Here is an 18,909-nt window from a genome sequence, read left to right as displayed (position 1 = left end):
GATTGCAGCTGATATCAAACATATTATTAGCAGTTCTTTCGTTAAACGCTTTAGTTTGAGGAGACATGCTCAATTATATAGTGTTGGCAACAAGAGATGATACAATATTATTCTCATCGTTATATCAGTAATAATTTATCAACTTTATTTTTCAAGTTTACATTAATATTATAATTAACCCTAGAAAATATGTGATAAGAAGGATGAAGTAATTTATGTAAATTATCTCCATGTTGTGAGAAGTGAAGGCGAAGGAATAATGCAATGCGGTTAATGAATGAAAAGCTCATTGTCTATTTAATTTCTTATTTCACAAGTTATTATGTGAAGTAAAAAATTGCTGATATTGGAAAATACGCTACGTTTATTACAAATAATAGAAAACAAATTTAAAAAGATCGATTTGTATTTGTAAGTCCGATATACTACGAGCAATTTGTAAATTCTGTCTAATAATCAAGACTAATAACAAAACGATTCTATATAAAACGATAATGGCACATTCTACTTGCCAATTTTTTGGCAATGCTTATGTACAAATTGCCGGAAAATGTTTCTTTATTTCGATTCTCTGCCTATCTTGTCACGATCATTTAATCCCATTATAAAAAGAGAGTATTAACATATTACCACGATACTGGTCTCGCGACCTATTCCAAGGGAACCGGCGTAATTCGCCACGAGAACGAGCTTGCAAAGAAGGAAGGAAGGAGAAAACGACGGGGACGGCTCCCTCAACAACGCCGTCGGCGTCGTAGGGTGCCTGCAAGATGCGGGCAACAATGTGGCCCGTGCTGCGTACAATAGCCTCCGCATTATGTGCACAACGCGGCGATGGGGCAGCGCTAAGGTTACATTACCGGCTGGTTGCCTCCTCCTCTCACAAAGAGGACTCGCAGCGTACAATGAGATCGGTGAGGAAGAGCGCGCTCGTGCGTGTGTACGCGCTCCGCACACGCACGCAATACGCCACGCTCGTGTGCGCCGGCCTAGCGATGGGGTGGAACTGGTGTTGCTGATGGCAATTAATATAAAAACTATACGAAAATAATATCTATATATATATATATTTTTTTAATACAAAATTTATAGGAGTTATAGGAGACGTATAATTTAATTATTTGAACAAATAAAGCTATGAAATAAGTTTCCTCGGAGAAATGATAGATCTCTCGATTTCTTTTAAAAATAATTTCTTAAATTAAGCAATTGCAGGATGGAAGATTCAAGAATGATTTGAGAAGCGATACGTAATAAAATTTTATAGCGAACTTCGGAGGCTGTATAGATAGTGCAATGTGTTATATTTATTATATGTTATACTTACCACTTATATTCCGGACAGAGAAGAATTGACGAATAATCGAATTTAATTCGAACAATTCGCCGAGGTAAAAGCTTGCGAAGATTCCCGCTCGATCCCATCGCTACGCGCACCACACGCGGTCCGTTACAACGCGTGTTTCCACCGTGTGGTGGGGTCGGCTTCCAGGCCTGAGAACATTCCCACGTTCCGTAGCACGAGCCAAGAGTATACAACCGGAAGAATTTCGGAGGCGAGGCTACCACTCATTCTGCGCCGAGGGGGGAAAAAGACGGACGGAATCCCGCGCGCAAGGGCCCGGGATGGAAAGAAACGATGGATGACTATGAGAAGGGAAAGATTGTGGATAGGGGAAATGGTGAACGGGGAGAGAAGAGGCCCGCCGTCTTTACGAGCAAGGGACGAAGTAGGAGAGGCTTGTTCCGCGGAAGTATTTCGACGTGCCAACGAATTAGCATCGACGACCTCGGTAATCTTCCTCCGCGTGGACAGACGGGGTCGCCGAGGAGGAGCGCGAGGAGGCTCGGGCACGTCGAAGCGGAGCACGAGAAGATCAAGGAGCGTCGAGAGAAACCCCCGCCTCGAAGAGACTCCGGATCCGGTAAATATTGCTGTTACTCGGAGTGATGGGATCGAGAGTTGTTACTTTAGCTTGGGGAGATGCACCGATCGTTTATTTATACTCTGCTTTGCTTCATGCGGTTCGAAAAGGCAGGAGGGGAATAAACTCTCAACTGTGATAATTCACGTTACTCCATTGATACGGATTGATAATAAATTATACGCCGCGATGTCCGAACGAGCCCGCCGGCTCGATTATTTCTTAGAATATCGTTCTACGTTTTTTCACGAGGTAAAGCCGATTATTGTTCTATCTTGTATATTTCTCGCACGCCACTTTGTCATATATTTGACTAATGCTCATTTCTATCAATGTAGATCAACTTTAATCTCACTTTAATTTACTTTTTATCTTCCTCTAGTTCTAGGAATTAGAATCTTAATCTCCATTGATAGAAATAGAATATAAGGGATAATCGGTGTTTTTCCTTAATTGCGCAAGGATTGTAGTGTATTAGCGATGGTTATTTAGAACGCGCGATACGCGTAACTATGACGTAGCTGGGACTTTATAAATATGTTTTACTTTATTGTTGTCTTTTTTGCCTTGCATTAACATTATCAAGATTCTTTATATTAGATAGTTAGTTTAACAGGTGTTAAATTATAACTTGCTCCAACATAGCTAAAAAAAAGATTTATTGCAAAAATTAGCGATTAAAAAACCGCTATATCGTGACGTATGTACATTGACGTACATTGACGTGAAGTAAAATTACGAAATAAAATTACAAGTTAAGATTATGCATTCTCATTATCGATATTATTATTATTATGTCGTAATAATAATGCTTTATCGCTCATACATGCTTTAATGCTGTACTTAATTAGCGTCGCGCTTATCAAACTTGTCGGATCCGTACAATGTCGGATGCAGGACTTCCCGAGTGTCCAGAGAATTTTCGGGAGCCCTATAATTTAACCATCTCGCAGCTAATTAATATGCTTGACGAATTTGTTGCACTACCAAAATATCGATTTAACCGTCGCGCATTAACGTTAACGTGAATCACAGTGAATCTCGACGCATTTTTCTCTCTTTCTCTTCTTTTTTCCTTCTCTCTCTCTCTCTCTCTCTCTCTCTCTCTCTCTCTCTCTCTCTCTCTCTCTCTCTCTCTCTCTCTCTTTCTCTCTCTTTCTCTCTCTCGAGGTTAAGACTTCCTCGATCTGTCAGTGAACAAGGAAGCGCGCGATTTGCTGCGAACCGGCCGCGGCCGGTCGGCGAGTGCGCAAAAAAATCCATCATCGTACCCAGAAACAAATTATGAACTTGATCGTCGGGGATCACGTAAGGACGCGTACCCCGCCGCGGCAATATCAACGTTCATTTCATTCGCCGCCGATGGTGAGCGGGCGTACTTAACGAGTTGTTAACGTGGGGCAATAATATGTACCCGGTGTCCCGGCGGTAGCGCCGCATCGGCGCGGATAACGCTCGTTTCGTCGGGGCTTTAACTGGCGTACGCGCGTACCGCCACATCCGGCTTGTATAACCAATCAATGTAATTATCCTACCGGTCTTCTACCGGCGCGCGGTCGCTCCTGCCTTATTTTCGTCCGTTCGATGCGCATCGAGAATGTACTTACCGCGTAGAAACTACGATTCTCGAGTTAAAGAGGGGAATTGATAATGATAAATACGATATAGCAAAAGAAAGAGACAGAGACAGAAACAGAGAGGGAGAGAGAGAAACTCTTGGATCAAGAGAGGAAAGACACGTAATGTGGATCATGCTTAGACAAACAGAATATGAAGATTAATAATAAATACGTGACGCACACATGGACTGATGAAATCGTTCAAGCATATCTAGAAACTTGGCATTTTGCCAGAATAAGCAGTTGCGAGCGTTCTGAGATCATTTCGTTGAAGCCGCGTGTGTCACAGTTAAATGTCAACGAGAGAATTGTTCTGATTCGAGTTCTGATTAGTGTAATTGTGTGTATAAAAGTGAACCTAATCAGCTGAAAACAATGTAAGAAAAATTTTATTCAAAACATAACAGAATTATAACACTCTTACATACTTCTATATTATTTATCGCTGTAAAATACGGGCTGAGAAAATAATATTAATAATATCTCTCGTTTAAAAAGGGAGAGAAAGAGAGAGAGGACTTTGTTGTTACGATAAATTATTCAAAAATATTATTTTTAAATTAATACTATCCTCTTTTTCGTGAAGAGTTTGTAGTGAGTAACGCAGCCTCTTAAAATCGAAGACAGACTTATTTCCCGCCAGAGATATTCTTACTTACAAAGACATTATATTATGGTGAGCTTCTTCCGAAAGAGGGTTTCTTCTCGAGTGTTCTTCTAAAAATTCCTGCTCGGCGAAATTCCACCGGTATCAATTTCCGTCGCAATCTCGGACAGATCGGCAATTAAGCGGCGACTGCATGCCTGAAGAAGCAAATTTTTCTTTTTTTCTTCTTTTTTTTTTACGAAGGCGACACATCGTAGTAATATCCGGATCGCCTCCGAAGCGACTAGCTGCTTTTGCGTTTAGACCCAAAGGCTCGTAAATACTCGGCCGGCCCACTCAGCGGGGCCTTGTTTGGGGTATCGGCTTCCAAAAGGGCTAAACACCTCGTTAAGTCCCGCAAGCGAAGCCCGTCCGAGTCCGAGAATGGGCGGATCATTAAGAACGTACGTTTATAATTCAAAACATCGGCTCCCGGTACCCGCTCCGATTGCACCGGAACCGGTTGTCAGAAACCCTTGAGAGATTCTCTCTAACGTCGGACCAATCACGAAACGGAATATGCAAAATTCTCTCAAGTTGCGCGAATCTAAGAGCAGGAAGAGATCACAGGTTAATTATAGTCGAATATTCAGAGAACTTGATACAGAGGATACGTCCGCGTATTCCTTCGTCGTAAAATAGAAAGGCGACCTAAAACTGTGCGAGTGTGTATGTGAATACGGATAGAGGAGAGATTTTTTTCCCACGCGGAAGATTATTTACGGCAAAAAATCCGTCCAGTGACACAGTCCGTTATCTTTCTAAATAGCTTCCATGTAGGAGATCATTAAAATTCGTTCATTAAACCTGATTTTACAAATTTCTTTTTTGCCTAATTAAGTTTTTAAGCGATTCGTTCTCATCAGCGATTCGTATGATGTAGAATCCCTCTGATCAGAGTCTGGCCATACGGTAGCAATTTTTGATTGGTTCACCATTTCTTGGCAAAAGCAAGAGAAACAGAAAGAGAAAGAGATAAAAAAGAGACAAAGAAAGAGATAGGAAGAAAGAGAAAGCGATAGTGTACATCCTTCTCTGTCGCAGAATTTTGCCAGAACTGCAAGTTAGTCGGACTCTGATTAGAGGGACTCTAGTATAACGTAATGCAGCAGAAGCAATGAAACAGATGATCTCGCATAATCGCGCTGAAACAAGCGTGGGCGGGCCGCGTATACCGTCCGTGATTATTTATTTCCATTGTTCCGCACGGGGAGGAATGCGCGAAGTGGTCCAGCTCGCAACACCGGCGTTACCCGCCAAGACGTGATTCACATTCACTCCGGGGAACTGTCGGGACTGTTGCCGACACGCGCGTGCACGTGCACTACGTCGGTGGTAATCCGGTAAATCAACAAGTGTCGTGCGCCTCGAGCGCGAACGCGCGAACCGACAGCGATGTTTAGATTCCTATAAACATGTCGATTGAAAATATCGTTATCATGGCCCGCAGGCACGATCGAATAAACATTCTTCCCACAGACGTTTCTCTAAATTTTTATATTTCAATCTATGATAATTGAGTGATGCACGAAATGCATAAAGTGTGCATCTCTCAACAATACCTATGCCCTAAATAAAGGATTAAATATTTGCATTATATGTAAAATCTACTTTATCTATATATTGTATAATGTTCGACGAAGATATACAATATCTTTATCAACGGAATGCATATTAGTCATTGAAAATTGCACTAACGATTAGCAGAATGATATCCGAAATGACTCTGAAATCGCGAGAAAGTTGCTTTTCTCCCGCTACGCTTGAATCTAGCCCGTGCCCTCGCGAAGCGGCGTCCTTCGTAGATTCAATCGCGATAATCTTTACCTCCGGCGCGAGGATCGAGGCTCGCGCCGCTCTACCGCGCGACGGATCGCGCGAGTCGTCCTCGTGCTGGTCGCGCGTCGTGGCGTGTGCTCTCCTCTTCTCGCCTCTCGCCCGTGTTTCTCGGCGCGGTTCGGCGCGTCGCGTCGCGTCGTACCAGGGAACCGCGTGTGCAGGTGTGTTCTCGGTGAGCGAGGTGTCCCCTCCCGCGCGCGCGAGCGCACGTACGCTCGCGCTCTTCGCTCGCCAAGGAGGGCCCCCCCTCCTCGGCCCGGCAGGCGTCAAACGGCACAGAACCTGTGCAGGCCCCAACAGGCCCCCCGATCTGTGGGAACGCTCCGGCCCGCGAGCTTCCCACGATACGCCACGGCTGCTGCTGGCTGGCCGTGCACGCGGGCTGCAGGGTTCGGCACACCGTGCCCCTCGGACCCCTCCGCCACCCAGCTGTGGGGCGCAGGACGACGGCGGCACGGGTGGGGCACCACGCGGCATATAAATAACGGGTTGTACCCCACCAACGCTTCAGAACCGTCACGAATACGTACGGATTCAGACGCTCTCTTGGCACTCCGAGAACAGCGGAGCAGTAGAGAGTATAATATAAACGTCGAACGTGTTTCGATCGTGCATTCGATTCAATCGATTGCGAGACATTTATATACGAAGAGCATCGTGGATTTCTCTGGAGGAGGCTTGATCGATCCGTCAATCGGTGATTCGGCCCGGATCAACGGGAGGACATCCACACGGAGGATCCACTCTCACTGGACTCAGTTACCTCTTGTTTTGTGACCAGTGACAGTAAATAAAGTGTGATCGTCATGTCACCGCACACGAGCTACACGCCGGTCAGCGGCATGGAGTACGAGGAGCCGGTGTCGCGCACCTATCAGTACCGCAAGGTGATGAAGCCGATGCTGGAGCGCAAGCGACGCGCCCGCATCAATCGTTGCTTGGACGAGCTGAAGGACCTGATGGTGACCGCGCTGCAGGCCGAGGGCGAGAACGTGGCGAAGCTGGAGAAGGCGGACATCCTCGAGCTGACGGTACGTCACCTTCACACGCTACGCGCCGCCAGGAGGCTCACGCTCACGCCGGAGAACAGCTACGCCGACCGGTTCCGCGACGGTTTCACCCAGTGCGCCCAGGAGGTGTCGACCTTCCTGTCGACGCCGGTTGCCGCGGCGGTACATCCCGCCGCGGGTGCTCAGCTCATGCGACACCTCGGCGGCTGCCTTCGACGACTCGAGAGTCCGGCTGGCGCCAAGCACGCGCCGCCGACGGCAACCGCGGCTGCGACGAAGACGACTCAAGCGCCGGCGAGCCAGACGAACGTGCCCCAGAACGTGTACACGCCGCCGCAGAGCCCTGTCAGTGTCGCGAGCTCCTCCGGGGAGTCCTCGGAGTCTTCCAACGCGGTCTGGAGACCCTGGTGATGAAACAGTCGCGCAGCGACGACACTATCCTGAGATCTCCGGGGCGGACGTTTGGAGCAATGGACAATCCAATAACGAAGAGCCCTCCCGCTGAATGGCGCCACGAGGAGGAAAACGACGAATCGCCCTGTCTTCCAAATGAAACTTTTGCGAGGCCTCGTTGAGGATTCTTTGAGAACTTTACTTTTTTTTCGTACGCGGTTTATACTCGGTCGCATTGTACATAGGTGATTAAAGCTTTAAGTGACGTCTGTGATAGGGTTCCATTTTGTACCTGAGATGACTATTTTCTCGTAAAGCATAGCGACTATTATATAGATGTTAACTTGTTATGTTTAAGAACCTTTTTCGACGTAATGCCGTCCGGCGTCTTTGTTGAGATCGTCGGACAGTATCATCTTCATCATCATCAATAAACGTCTTGTTTCAATGATAAACGATATCGAATCACCACCCACAATATATTCCGCAGCCTTCTCTCCTTTATTAATCTTCTTGTGACGACGGAGTAATATATGAAAAGCGCTATATGACGCAGCAAAATACTATTTCATTCAAACGCTATTTCATTCAAAGAGTACTTTCCTCTATATTATAGAATTTAAATCAAATTATAGAACTTATAAATTCATAACTCTATCATGTCACGAAAATTAATATATTTGTGCAATTATAAATAAATTAAAAATGAACGAACGAGAAAAAATCTATTACAATTTTTTAAATATAATTTATTGATTTAATGAATTACTACAATATCTACATGGGGCCCGCCATTGATATAACGAGAGTTAATAAATATATTTTAAAGTTTACAAAAAGAAAGATAATTAAGATTGATATTTATTCTATCGATTTGTTGTTTTTATTATTTATTAATTTATCTGAAAAGCATTTAGCAACATTTACAAGAATAATTTGCACAGTTTAATATAATTAGTAATAGATTTCGCGCTTGATTCGAATGGATTTGATTAAGCTTACATTTCATCAATAAATTTTGAAAGTAATGTCGCAGTATATCGCAAATCATATTTTCGTGATTAAAAAGTTAATTGTCTGACGTATAGATAAAAAGAGTTGTAATTTGTCCTAGGATATCTTATTTATTTTACATAAAATTAATAAGGTACATATTTGTAGATATGATTCATAGATATACGCGATAGGTACATATAACTACGGAATTTTGGCACTATATAAATACATTTCTCGCAGGCCCAAAGCTTTATTATAAAATTACCAAAATTAGTATAGGTAATAGAAAACGCAGTTTGTCATTGAAAAAAAAAAGGCGGGAAATGTGTCATTTTCCTCACCATTATATTTTCGTCTTATACACACATACATTCATATCCAATTATAAAGATACGGTGTCTTGCCACTCGTATCGCTGAAAAAAATCACGGAAGTTACGGAGGATGTGCAACAAGATTAAATCGCACTGTCAAATTGCACAGCACCGCGATGAAAACGCTACAGCAAGTCACCTTCGGCGCATGCAAAATAAGCGCTACAATGTTTGACCGGCGGCTTTATAATCGCGCCGTGCGACATTGCAAGAAATCGAAAAGCGCCTGTCACCTGCAGTCGCCGTCCGGGTACCGTACCCGGAGGTGGCGAAACTGACACATGAATATTAATGCATCTTACGCGACTTAATACGCGAGCTGTACTCTTTCTTGTATCCCAGCCTTAAAACACAATTTAATCAATTTCCCTCATTCTCCACGGACGTCAGGAACACAATATCTGTTTCGTACACACGTTCAACGGGAGGATGTAATCTTGCTCTCGCTTTTTTTTCCAGTTCGCTCCAAAGCCGCGTGAACTGAATTTTTTTCATCAGGAATATCGATTTCTTTCCGATATTGATTGGCGCGCTGTAATCTAGAATTCACCGAGCGGTTTTCTTTTCCCATAGATTGGAGAGCTGCGTAATCCTATGATTTAAAGAGAGGTGGAATTTGCAGCGGACGGGAAGATTGGTCCAAAAGTCAATCGATCAATTGCGCCGATCGATGGGCGCGACGCTTTCACACTTTTTCGAGCCTTCCGTTCTGGTTGTACTTTTGAAGCGTCGCGTTAATTTGATTTTACGTAAGTGGGACACGAAAGAAAATTAACTCTTTCTTCTCCGCGAGTCCCCTGTCTTACTTTCCGATTAATGCACTACCGTGTTCCGGCGACTTGCACGATCAATAACGAGTATTTAATTGCCACACGGTGGTCGGCATATTTACTTAACATATGCGTGGCGAGGTGGCGAATTAATCGACAACTCTCGCTTTTTATATTCAAACACCGCATGCTCGCACATCTGCAATCTTCATTCTGCATCCTGGTATCAATCATCGCGCTTATCCATTTCACCGTTTCTGCGCATATTTTTCTCTCTGTACATTCCTGCAAAACTTATCATTAAAGGGAATTGTGTCGTAACTTCAGCTTTATGTTCATTAATCGTGTAAGATAAAGTTGTGATGTTCATTGATGTAGAAAGAATATTTCATCATCTCCGTGTTTCCGTATATCTTTTTATCGTATCTTACAGACAGTATGTCGCGTCAGAAGAATTTGGGAAATTTATATATTGGCAAGACAACACACATTTTTCTTCAATGATAAAATACTAGTTCTAGGGTTGTTGTGGGAGCAACTAGAAAATTGTGACAAATTTCAGAAAAGACGTTAGTAAGACGAGCAATGTTTCTAGATAGGCATAAATTACAGCGACAATTCTTTGATTTTTTTGTTTTGCTTCCACAATATTATCCCTTTGAAAATACGATCGCACGGTAAGATGTATCAATCGTTTCGCATGCGAGCGGACGTGTACCAGTTCCTCATTCAAGCGCAATGTACGATTGACAGGCGCGCTACTCGCATGCGAATGATTGCATTTGCAATTATTGGGATATACAAGCCGGTTGTCGATTCACGAGTGTTTCAATGTAACAAGATGTAACAAAACATTGTTTACAATAGCATCAGCTAAAATAGCATGATAAAAGGATTGAGTAATCAAAAAAGCCAGAGAACTATCTTTGGATATCTTCTTTTGTCTCTCAATTTGATAATAATTAAGCATAAAAGTAAAAGAGGATACTAGCGGATGATACTAAAATATACTTAGAAAATATAAATAAACGTGGTATTCTGTACGATATTGAGAAATGCAAGTCAATGTTCGTTGAAAATTCGAGGACAAACGATCTTCGAATTGACTTATAAAGTTATCCGTAATAGTTTATCGAAACGTAAATTATTGTTATCGTGTAAACGCCCCTGTTATTTTTTGCGGTACTTAGCCTCACGATTTCGCAATTACACACCGGCGGACCGTGCTTTTTAAGATCGGCATTATTGCCTCCGTGTTTTTGCACGCGTTTCTCGAAATGTTTTTCCCCGCAAATTCCTATACCACAAGAAAACGTTAATTGTCGTTACGAGAGTACGAAGGATATCCTAAGAATAAATAATAATGTCCACCATTACGATCTCTCGGCAATTATAATAATTCGCGAATCAATTGTTATGTTTCAGGTGTTTGTGGTCGTGTCGCCATAATGCTGGCAGCTGCTGGCATTTGAACAATACGGATTGGTACGTACCTTTTCTTCTACAGATCTTTCTCGCGGTTGTGCGTGCTCAATTTTCTGACACGTGCATTAAAACGCTTACTTTGATGCGCGTTGATGCTATCGCGGAGCTTCGTTATTCGATCCAGGCGGATCAGTCTCATTCGCGCACGCTGTTGTCATGCAGAAATTACTTAGCGATGCGATATTGCGATAATAACATTTTATTGCTTTATTCGATTGCAGTATTTAATTTTGCGACCGTCAATCGCTTACGATTCTGATCATATTTTGATGTTGTTTTACGAGTGTCGATAAATGCGACTTATTAAATGCGTTCGAAAGACCATCACTAAAGGAATGTAAATTGAAAATTATCTTCTTTTTTTTTTTTTAAGAAAAATTTTACATCAAATTTTCAAAAATCCATATTTTTATCAAATGAAAATGAACACAATGAAGATACAAGAATAGCCAAAGTATATTTTGTTTGTGAGAATTGTTGTGAGACGTAACGATACGTTTTTTCCATAATGATTGGTGCAACCTATTTTTATTTGATACGTTAAACGTTCTACATTATGGACCTGTTTACGTTGAACGTTGTACATTGTACAAGTTATTTACGTCGAAATTTGAGACAGATGCAGCGATAAGTTACGGAGAGAAAATGTTTCTGGGAAAAATTTCGTTCGAACTGATATGGCTGTCGGCAAAATTGAATTTTAATCGAATTTTACATGTCAATCTACAACCTTGCTCCTCACTATAACAAGCAAATTGATTTTACACCTGCAGCTGCTTGTTTTGACTTACTAATAACTTGTAACTATATATATCCCCGACAACATATTTATAACATATACGAGTAGCAGCCACTGCGATGCTGCTTAATTATGCCTCCGAAGAAACTGGTCATACTTTGTAATCGCTCGGGGAAAAATTTCCATAAGAAGTATCACTTTATAACGATAATAATAACGATGTTATGATCGTAGTATCTTTGTAATTATCGATGTATATATATATATCGAGCTTAGTCAATCGCAACAAAGTCGTAGTTCTTAACAGGCCGTGACATGTTTATCTCTAGCAAGTTCTCTTCTTGAAGATGTTCGGTAGCGGTATTCTGTACCGTATTAACGGTATTCATCGGTACCTTAATTGTTTAAAGACGTCAGCGTGTCAGCGACAGCGAATCGACATGATTCTGCGATTACGAAATTGCGTCGATTCGCTGCTGCCGTTATCTGAAACGAGATTGTTAAAGAGATACACCGACCACAAATGTAAGGAACGTGGAACTGCTCGAAATGTCAAAGTTATATTGCGTCACGACGAACTCTTCGTCTCTCCCGCGTGTGTTGCAGGTTATTCGAGATGGACGTGATCGTATATAATCAGCACGAAACTAGTAGCATCGCGAGCAGCACCGATGGCGCGGAGACTCAATACGACGAGGAGAGCGTGCCTGATCTCGATATCGACGGGGATCTGCTGTCGATCGACGGTGACAAACGGAACAAACTGCCCTTCCGCAGGAGCCTGTTCAACAATGTGCCGCCATACATCGCCTTCCAGTCGTTCGACAGCAAGGTCAGCTCGGTGCTGCCGTACGAAGTGACGAGACATCTTAAGTGGCACCTCACTACGATAACACCGATATTGGTGCGTCGCATCGTCGCGAATTCCGGTTACCGGTTGATGAAGAAGTGCCGGTATTGGTGCGGCACCTGGGGCAAGCACATGAAGTCCGTCGCCTACAAGGGTCTGAAGGAGTCGCAGAAGGTCAACCACTTCCCCGGCACTTTCCAGATCGGCCGGAAGGACCGGCTGTGGCGGAATCTTAGCCGGATGATGGTGAAGTACGGCAAGCGGGAATTCGGCTTCGTGCCGCGCACCTACGTGCTACCTCAGGATATGCGTATGTTCCGCCAGGTGTGGGAGAAGAACGGCGGCAAGGAGAAATGGATCATCAAGCCGCCGGCGTCCGCGCGCGGCACCGGGATCCGCGTGGTCCACCGCTGGTCCCAGATACCAAAGAAACGCGCCGTCGTCGTGCAGCAGTATCTGTCGCGGCCGATGCTGATACGTGGCGCCAAGTTCGATCTGCGGCTCTACGTGTTCGTCACCAGCTTCAATCCGCTCAAGGTTTACATATATCCGGACGGCCTCGTGCGCTTCGCCTCCGTCAAGTATAACGACGACATCAACTACCTCAGCGATCGTTTCATGCATCTCACCAACTACAGCATTAATAAGACCAGCGCGACTTACACCAGCAATGACTGCGCGGATTCGAGTACCGGTCACAAGTGGACTTTGAGGACCCTGTGGTCCTACCTTGAGCAGGAAAACGTGAACGTCACCAAGATATGGGAGTCGATAAAGGATATAGTCATCAAGACGATGATAGCCGGCGAATCTTCTATCAACACTCTGACGAGAGCTAATACAACTTCGAGGTAAGAAGATATTTCTACGTTATTTATAATTTACTTTTTAATAAACTAAATTATTATTCTTTTCATTTTTATGCTCATATTTTTAAAATAGTTAACGCTGCGAAAATTGAAATATTTTTAAACATTTTCTTGAATAATTTTGCAAGGTTTTAGAGTCAATATAGAATGCTCGTTTTCGTGTGTTAAAATGCAATTAATACGATTTTACTTACACGTTCCATTCAATGTCTTTCTGATGTGACGCATTTTGTTAAATTCTAAGGTATTGTTGCTATGAGCTTTTTGGCATCGATATTATTCTGGACGAGAATCGGAGACCGTGGTTACTCGAAGTGAATATATCGCCCTCTCTACAGTCTTCCTCGCCTCTCGACATCGCGGTCAAGGGGCCCCTCATTAGAAACCTCTTTAATATAGCCGGATACCAACTGCCCACGTGCGTACCGGCGGAGGAAGCGGAGAAACTAGCCCAAAGATATCAGTTAGATCCGGTGTGCCAAGATTACAGACTGCACCGAACCACCCTTAGCTACCAGGAACGGCATAAGCAGTCTTTATACGCGAACTTGAGAAACCGTGAGGATTATCTCGACGAAATAATCGACGATCTGACGCCCGACGACGTAAGACACTTGATTACCTACGAGGACGAGTTGACGCAATTGGGGAATTTCGAAAAGATCTTCCCTACTACCACTAGCCACGAGTACTTGCAGTATTTCGACGTTCCGAGATACTACAATATGTTATTCGACGCGTGGGAGACCAAGTACGGTGATAATCGGGAGGAGGGGATCTCTCGATTGCAAAAGTTGTGCAAGACCAAGTATCATCTGGAACAAGCGATTTTTTAGATAGTAATCCTTCTTTTCATACGCCATTTTACAACGATGGTACCGACATCAAAGAGACGCGAAGCTGCGACGTCGTTCCCGTTATCGACGCCTTAATCGTGTGGAATCCTTTTTGTTTCGCATGCTACGCGCGCTTTGTTGTATACGGGTAAAACGTACCATTTCCACTGTCCGTTGGTTCGCCAAGGAACCAAATTCATTATGTGCCTTTTCCCACGGTTGTGCGAATTTACTTTTATTGTAACGAAATTTGTCTTTAATAAAAGATTTTTCATTAATTAGGCGAGGGATTATTAAGGCCATCCCTTGCGAGACAATAATCCTTCGCCCTTTACTCCGTTCAAAAAAAAAAAAGATCCTTAAACAATAATCTGGGTTATAGGAAATTGCAAAAGTAATTACAGTTGTTTCAAAAATACAAACTTATTTCTATTTCATTATTAAAGAATGAGAGATTATTGTTACCAAATTTACATTTAATATTAAATTTAAAATTTGTTTCGAATTACAACTTGTTGCAAACATTTTTTACTTAAAACTTGATAATTTTACAAGCAGGTTTTACACACACACAAGCGGATTCAAAACATCAAGCACGTAAAGGTAAGCCAAAAAATTATGTTATTTATTTATTTTTAACATGATATCATGGAAGAATGTTAGAGATTAAGATACTCGTGAAAATTAGGACCCGCAAAATTCGTTATTTAATTTAATAAAACACGTTGCCCCGAATTTATTTCTTCGGTCACTTTAACTTCTTCGACGAAATCATGCGCCAAGACAGTAGACGAGAAGCTCATTATTGATAAAAACTTGTCTTAAATTCAATGATAAGGGAGAAGCCAGCATGACGGCCTTAAAGAAGGAGGACGCTTGCACGGGCGTACCGGCCATGGTAAATTGTTGACAAGTCATCGTACCGAGAACGACAAGATGTTCGCCTGGATGTCGAACATCTAATGGCGACTCTTACGAGGGCTGGCCTCGACAGCGGCAACGATAATAAAAAGTCAAAGCTGCCGATGCGTAAGAGCCCTTTTATTTACGTTGCCGTGCGTAATTTTTAGCAACAAGAGCAAAATTGCTTGGCACCTGTTTTGGTAACATAGAAAATGATCCTCCGGGTTTTTTCCTTGATTTATCGCGCGGTTTGTGAATTCATAGAATTCTAGTTAATAAATAATGGGTCCAAAAACGGAGCTTTTAACGGAAATGTAAAAAAAAAAAATAGAACGTCTTATTGATGTATTTGCAACATTTTTCAAAGTATATATATTCGAAACTTGCAACCGTATGCGGAATCGTTAGTTGGCTGCAAATAGCCACATAAATATAGTGAGGCGAATCGTCCAAGATACACGCGGTTTCACGGCTGTGAACCGCGCCGGGTTTAATAAATCCGTACTGACAATTTAATGTCTCTATTGTGACCGCGACAGTCGGCGGTACCGACAACTGCGCTTGATTAGGTTAATATGAAAGGGGACCAGATTTCTTCGCTTCCGCCCTTTAAATTCAATTACTGGCCGGGTACTCCGTCACTTAAAATATCATATATCAGTTTTGTCCGGAGGAAGTACGATCTGTGATAGAGTGACCAAACCAATTGTCTTCAGAAACGAAGACAAGGCAGAGCGTTTGATTCGTTCAAATCTTCCGTCTCGTTAAAGGATAATTACCGGTGTCTTGCGTCGCGACGATTAATGCCCCGAAGTGTTAGCCCTTGACATTTTATACATGGACGCGACGGAAGTATCTCCTTACAGATAGTAAGATAGAAAATCCAAACGATTTTTGCCTGCATCAAATATCAATTATTTTGTAAATATTCGAAGAAAGTAACAGCGTATTACTTTCGTAAAAATCAGGTATTTGTCTCTAATCTTTTTTTCTTCGAAAAAAAAAAATTATAAGAGGAGAAACGCTCTGTATCCAGTAATAATTGATGATAAATGTAATAATTATATTTCGAGCGGCATTAATACCAGACTTCCGAGCTCCCGATTTCGGAGGCGAAATTATTCGAGAGCGATTTACATGCACCGATCAGGGGACACCCTATCGTCGTTTGGAGACAATGGGCTCCGCTCGGTGCCACGACGGTCAACGAATTGATATCGTTATTGTAACGACATAATAGACGTATTTTCTTATTGAGATTGTAGCCTCGCGTATGTGTGTGACGTGCGCTCGCCAAGCCGGCCGGACCCGTCTTTATGAATGTATTCATTCATGCGAGCGACCGCATGTGCGTTATGTAACCAACACAACGCAGATAGCACGTAAGGCTAAGGACCCCGTTTCTTCTACGTGAGGACAGATCTCAAGGAGATCCCCGTCGTTGGAATACGGGACAGGTAGTTACGCGTTTTTACGCGCCGCCGTCCATTAACGAGGCTAGAGCCTCTTTGTCTCACCTTCCGTCCGACTTTTCGTCCGGGGCCTCATTTGACCCAGAAAAAGCGCGAACCGTATCCGGAATAATAATTTTACATCGGTTCCAGGAATCGTGCGTGAAGCACTTTGGCCCATTTCGCACAATCAAACCGAAATTATAAAATCGTCTTAATTGAATCATTAAATCACACACACACATGTACACGGATTGCGCTTTGTCACTTGATCAAATTGATACGGCGGTTGAATTCCCAATGAAAAGTTATTTCGTGGAAACCAGTTAATCAAAAGCTATTTCGTCGGGTCCAGAACTTAGTTCGTTCTCATCCCCAGCAACCAAATTATATGAGTTAAAATCTACCACTCTATTCCGATCTATTCCAACAAAAAATAATAATGTATTACGTCTTTTATTATATTTTAATCTCTTTTTCACGAATATAATAAAGAATAAAAGGAGCATACGAGTATTCGCGAATATTATTCCGAACGTAAAGCAACGACGCGAGGTAACTTGCAGCTATCAATGAGCAGTGATTTTAATTCTCTTCGTGCCAATTACATGTACGGTCTTTGTCTGCTTCGTGAGTTCCGCGCGTGATTGCGAGGCGCGATTACAATATGTCCTCCGCACGTGGTCATAATTAGCGTGTCATTTATCATGACCGTTGGCTCGAATATCGAGGTAGTCTCGTATAATCATCCAAGGCCATTCTCGATCCACGAGCCATTCTAATGTCGCTCTACAACATTACCGTATATTTAACTGACGGCACGTGTCATATGATTCCAGTATTACGCGATTATTCACGGAATCGCGTGTAAACTCGTGTAACTTTACGCTTCTCTATCTGCATTCCTTAAATGTAATTCCTTTAACCCTTAAATATGCAGCTTTGCAAAGCGACTTTTTGATGCTCCGTATATTCTCCCTTATAAAGTTCGAACTGAAAACGCGTGGCTTTGCATATCTGTAAAGGGCCTTCTCTGCCCTTCTAGCCCTTCTTTCCCTTTTGAATGGAAAGGCTTAGAAGGGGGAAAATATTCAGAATGCTATGAAAAATTGCACATTTAAGGGTTAAAATACCTATACAAACTGAGTTCTGCTCCTTCCAATTTATTGTTAGACATTTTTGTGAAAATTTTTTAAATTATATTTCGTTTAAATTATATTTCTATTTATACCAGAGAGATGTCTGATTTAAAAGCCGAAGGAGAGATTATCAATCATAATTTTTGTATTGTTATTTAACGCGCGCGTATCAATTGCGGATTAACGACCATTCGTTCTCCGCCGACGCTGCTGGCTGCTGCACGCGCGAAACTCGCTTGCGCGCTTGAGGAACGTACTCGACCCTGGGTAACGACTTAATAAACCGGCGGAGCGGCCACCGGAGTACAAGCAAGGGGGGTACAGGGGGGGGGGGGCAGAACGGCCACGGTGCGGGCGGATGCGAGCACGTGGAGCGGCGCGGGGGCATCGCGGTAGTCAGGTGCGTCGCGTGCCCCCCACCTCCGTCACGTAGCTAACTCGTGCTTTGTTTTGAGAAGGCTTAAGAGCGCCCGTTCCCACGCTTCCGCGCGCGTTCTCCTCCCGTGCCTCGTGTCAAAATTCGTATTCGAGATACGGCGGACTCCCGATTATCTCTCCCCCGTCCGTCCATCCGCTTGAAATTTTGATCGCGGCCGAGGATTTGTTCCTCGACAATGCAGTCACGCTCGAAATCGCTAAAACGTCTGTGTCTGCAGCAATAAAAAAAATTGAAATCGTTAATTTCCCATTTTATAACAAGCAAATAAATTAGCGACGAAAGAAACGCGCGAAAATGTCTTGTTTCGATCAATTATTACGCGATCCTGATTTTTATGCGGTACGACGCACGTGACGTTAATTTTGCTCAATTTGTTTAACGAGCCTAGGAATTACCGGATCATCCTGAGTATCTGCGACGACCGCATCACCGTCGCGCCAAGCGATAATACGAGACGTAGATTTTGCGCGCACGCCGCGCTCGTGCGACGCGGCGGCGTGCTCGCCTTCGTCGCGATGCGGCGCACTCGTACATGCATGCGGATTGGACTATTGTTTCAGCATTACAATAATCTTGGTCGTGACTCCTTCCTTGTTGCTGCGCCTTTCCGCCTCTCACTTACTCTCT

At 43.2% G+C, this 18,909-nt stretch overlaps 2 protein-coding genes across 5 annotated transcripts in view; both read left to right on the top strand.

Moving 5' to 3' along the window:
- LOC139777016 (tubulin monoglutamylase TTLL4) overlaps positions 1-14,628 on the top strand; it is a 140,436-nt gene extending 125,808 nt beyond the window's left edge. For 2 of the 4 annotated variants that reach the window (XM_071714284.1, XM_071714353.1), the window contains exons 4-6: positions 10,997-11,056; positions 12,402-13,496; positions 13,759-14,628. In XM_071714284.1, coding sequence (XP_071570385.1) covers positions 12,412-13,496; positions 13,759-14,350 — 1,677 coding nt within the window. In that variant the 5' untranslated portion in view covers positions 10,997-11,056; positions 12,402-12,411 and the 3' untranslated portion in view covers positions 14,351-14,628. Of the gene's footprint in view, positions 1-3,764; positions 3,922-9,374; positions 9,551-10,996; positions 11,057-12,401; positions 13,497-13,758 lie in introns of those variants that run through there. The other 2 variants (XM_071714438.1, XM_071714199.1) reach the window with 2 other exon arrangements.
- On the top strand, positions 6,529-7,887 carry LOC139776956 (enhancer of split mbeta protein). The gene has a single exon (XM_071714080.1). It carries the CDS (start codon positions 6,836-6,838, stop codon positions 7,448-7,450), a length of 615 nt encoding a protein of 204 aa, XP_071570181.1. The 5' UTR covers positions 6,529-6,835; the 3' UTR covers positions 7,451-7,887.
- Positions 14,629-18,909: the final 4,281 nt, after the last annotated feature.

The sequence above is a fragment of the Temnothorax nylanderi genome, unplaced genomic scaffold (assembly GCF_030848795.1).
Source record: "Temnothorax nylanderi isolate EJ_2023f unplaced genomic scaffold, tnyl_v1.0 TNYL_tig0001_pilon, whole genome shotgun sequence".
NCBI classification, from domain to species: domain Eukaryota; kingdom Metazoa; phylum Arthropoda; class Insecta; order Hymenoptera; family Formicidae; genus Temnothorax; species Temnothorax nylanderi.
This window is presented reverse-complemented; position numbering and strand designations above follow the sequence as displayed.

Coding starts and splice junctions, on each gene's coding strand:
- LOC139776956 (XM_071714080.1), top strand. CDS start 6,836: ATGTCACCGCACACGAGCTACACGCCGGTCAGCGGCATGGAGTACGAG.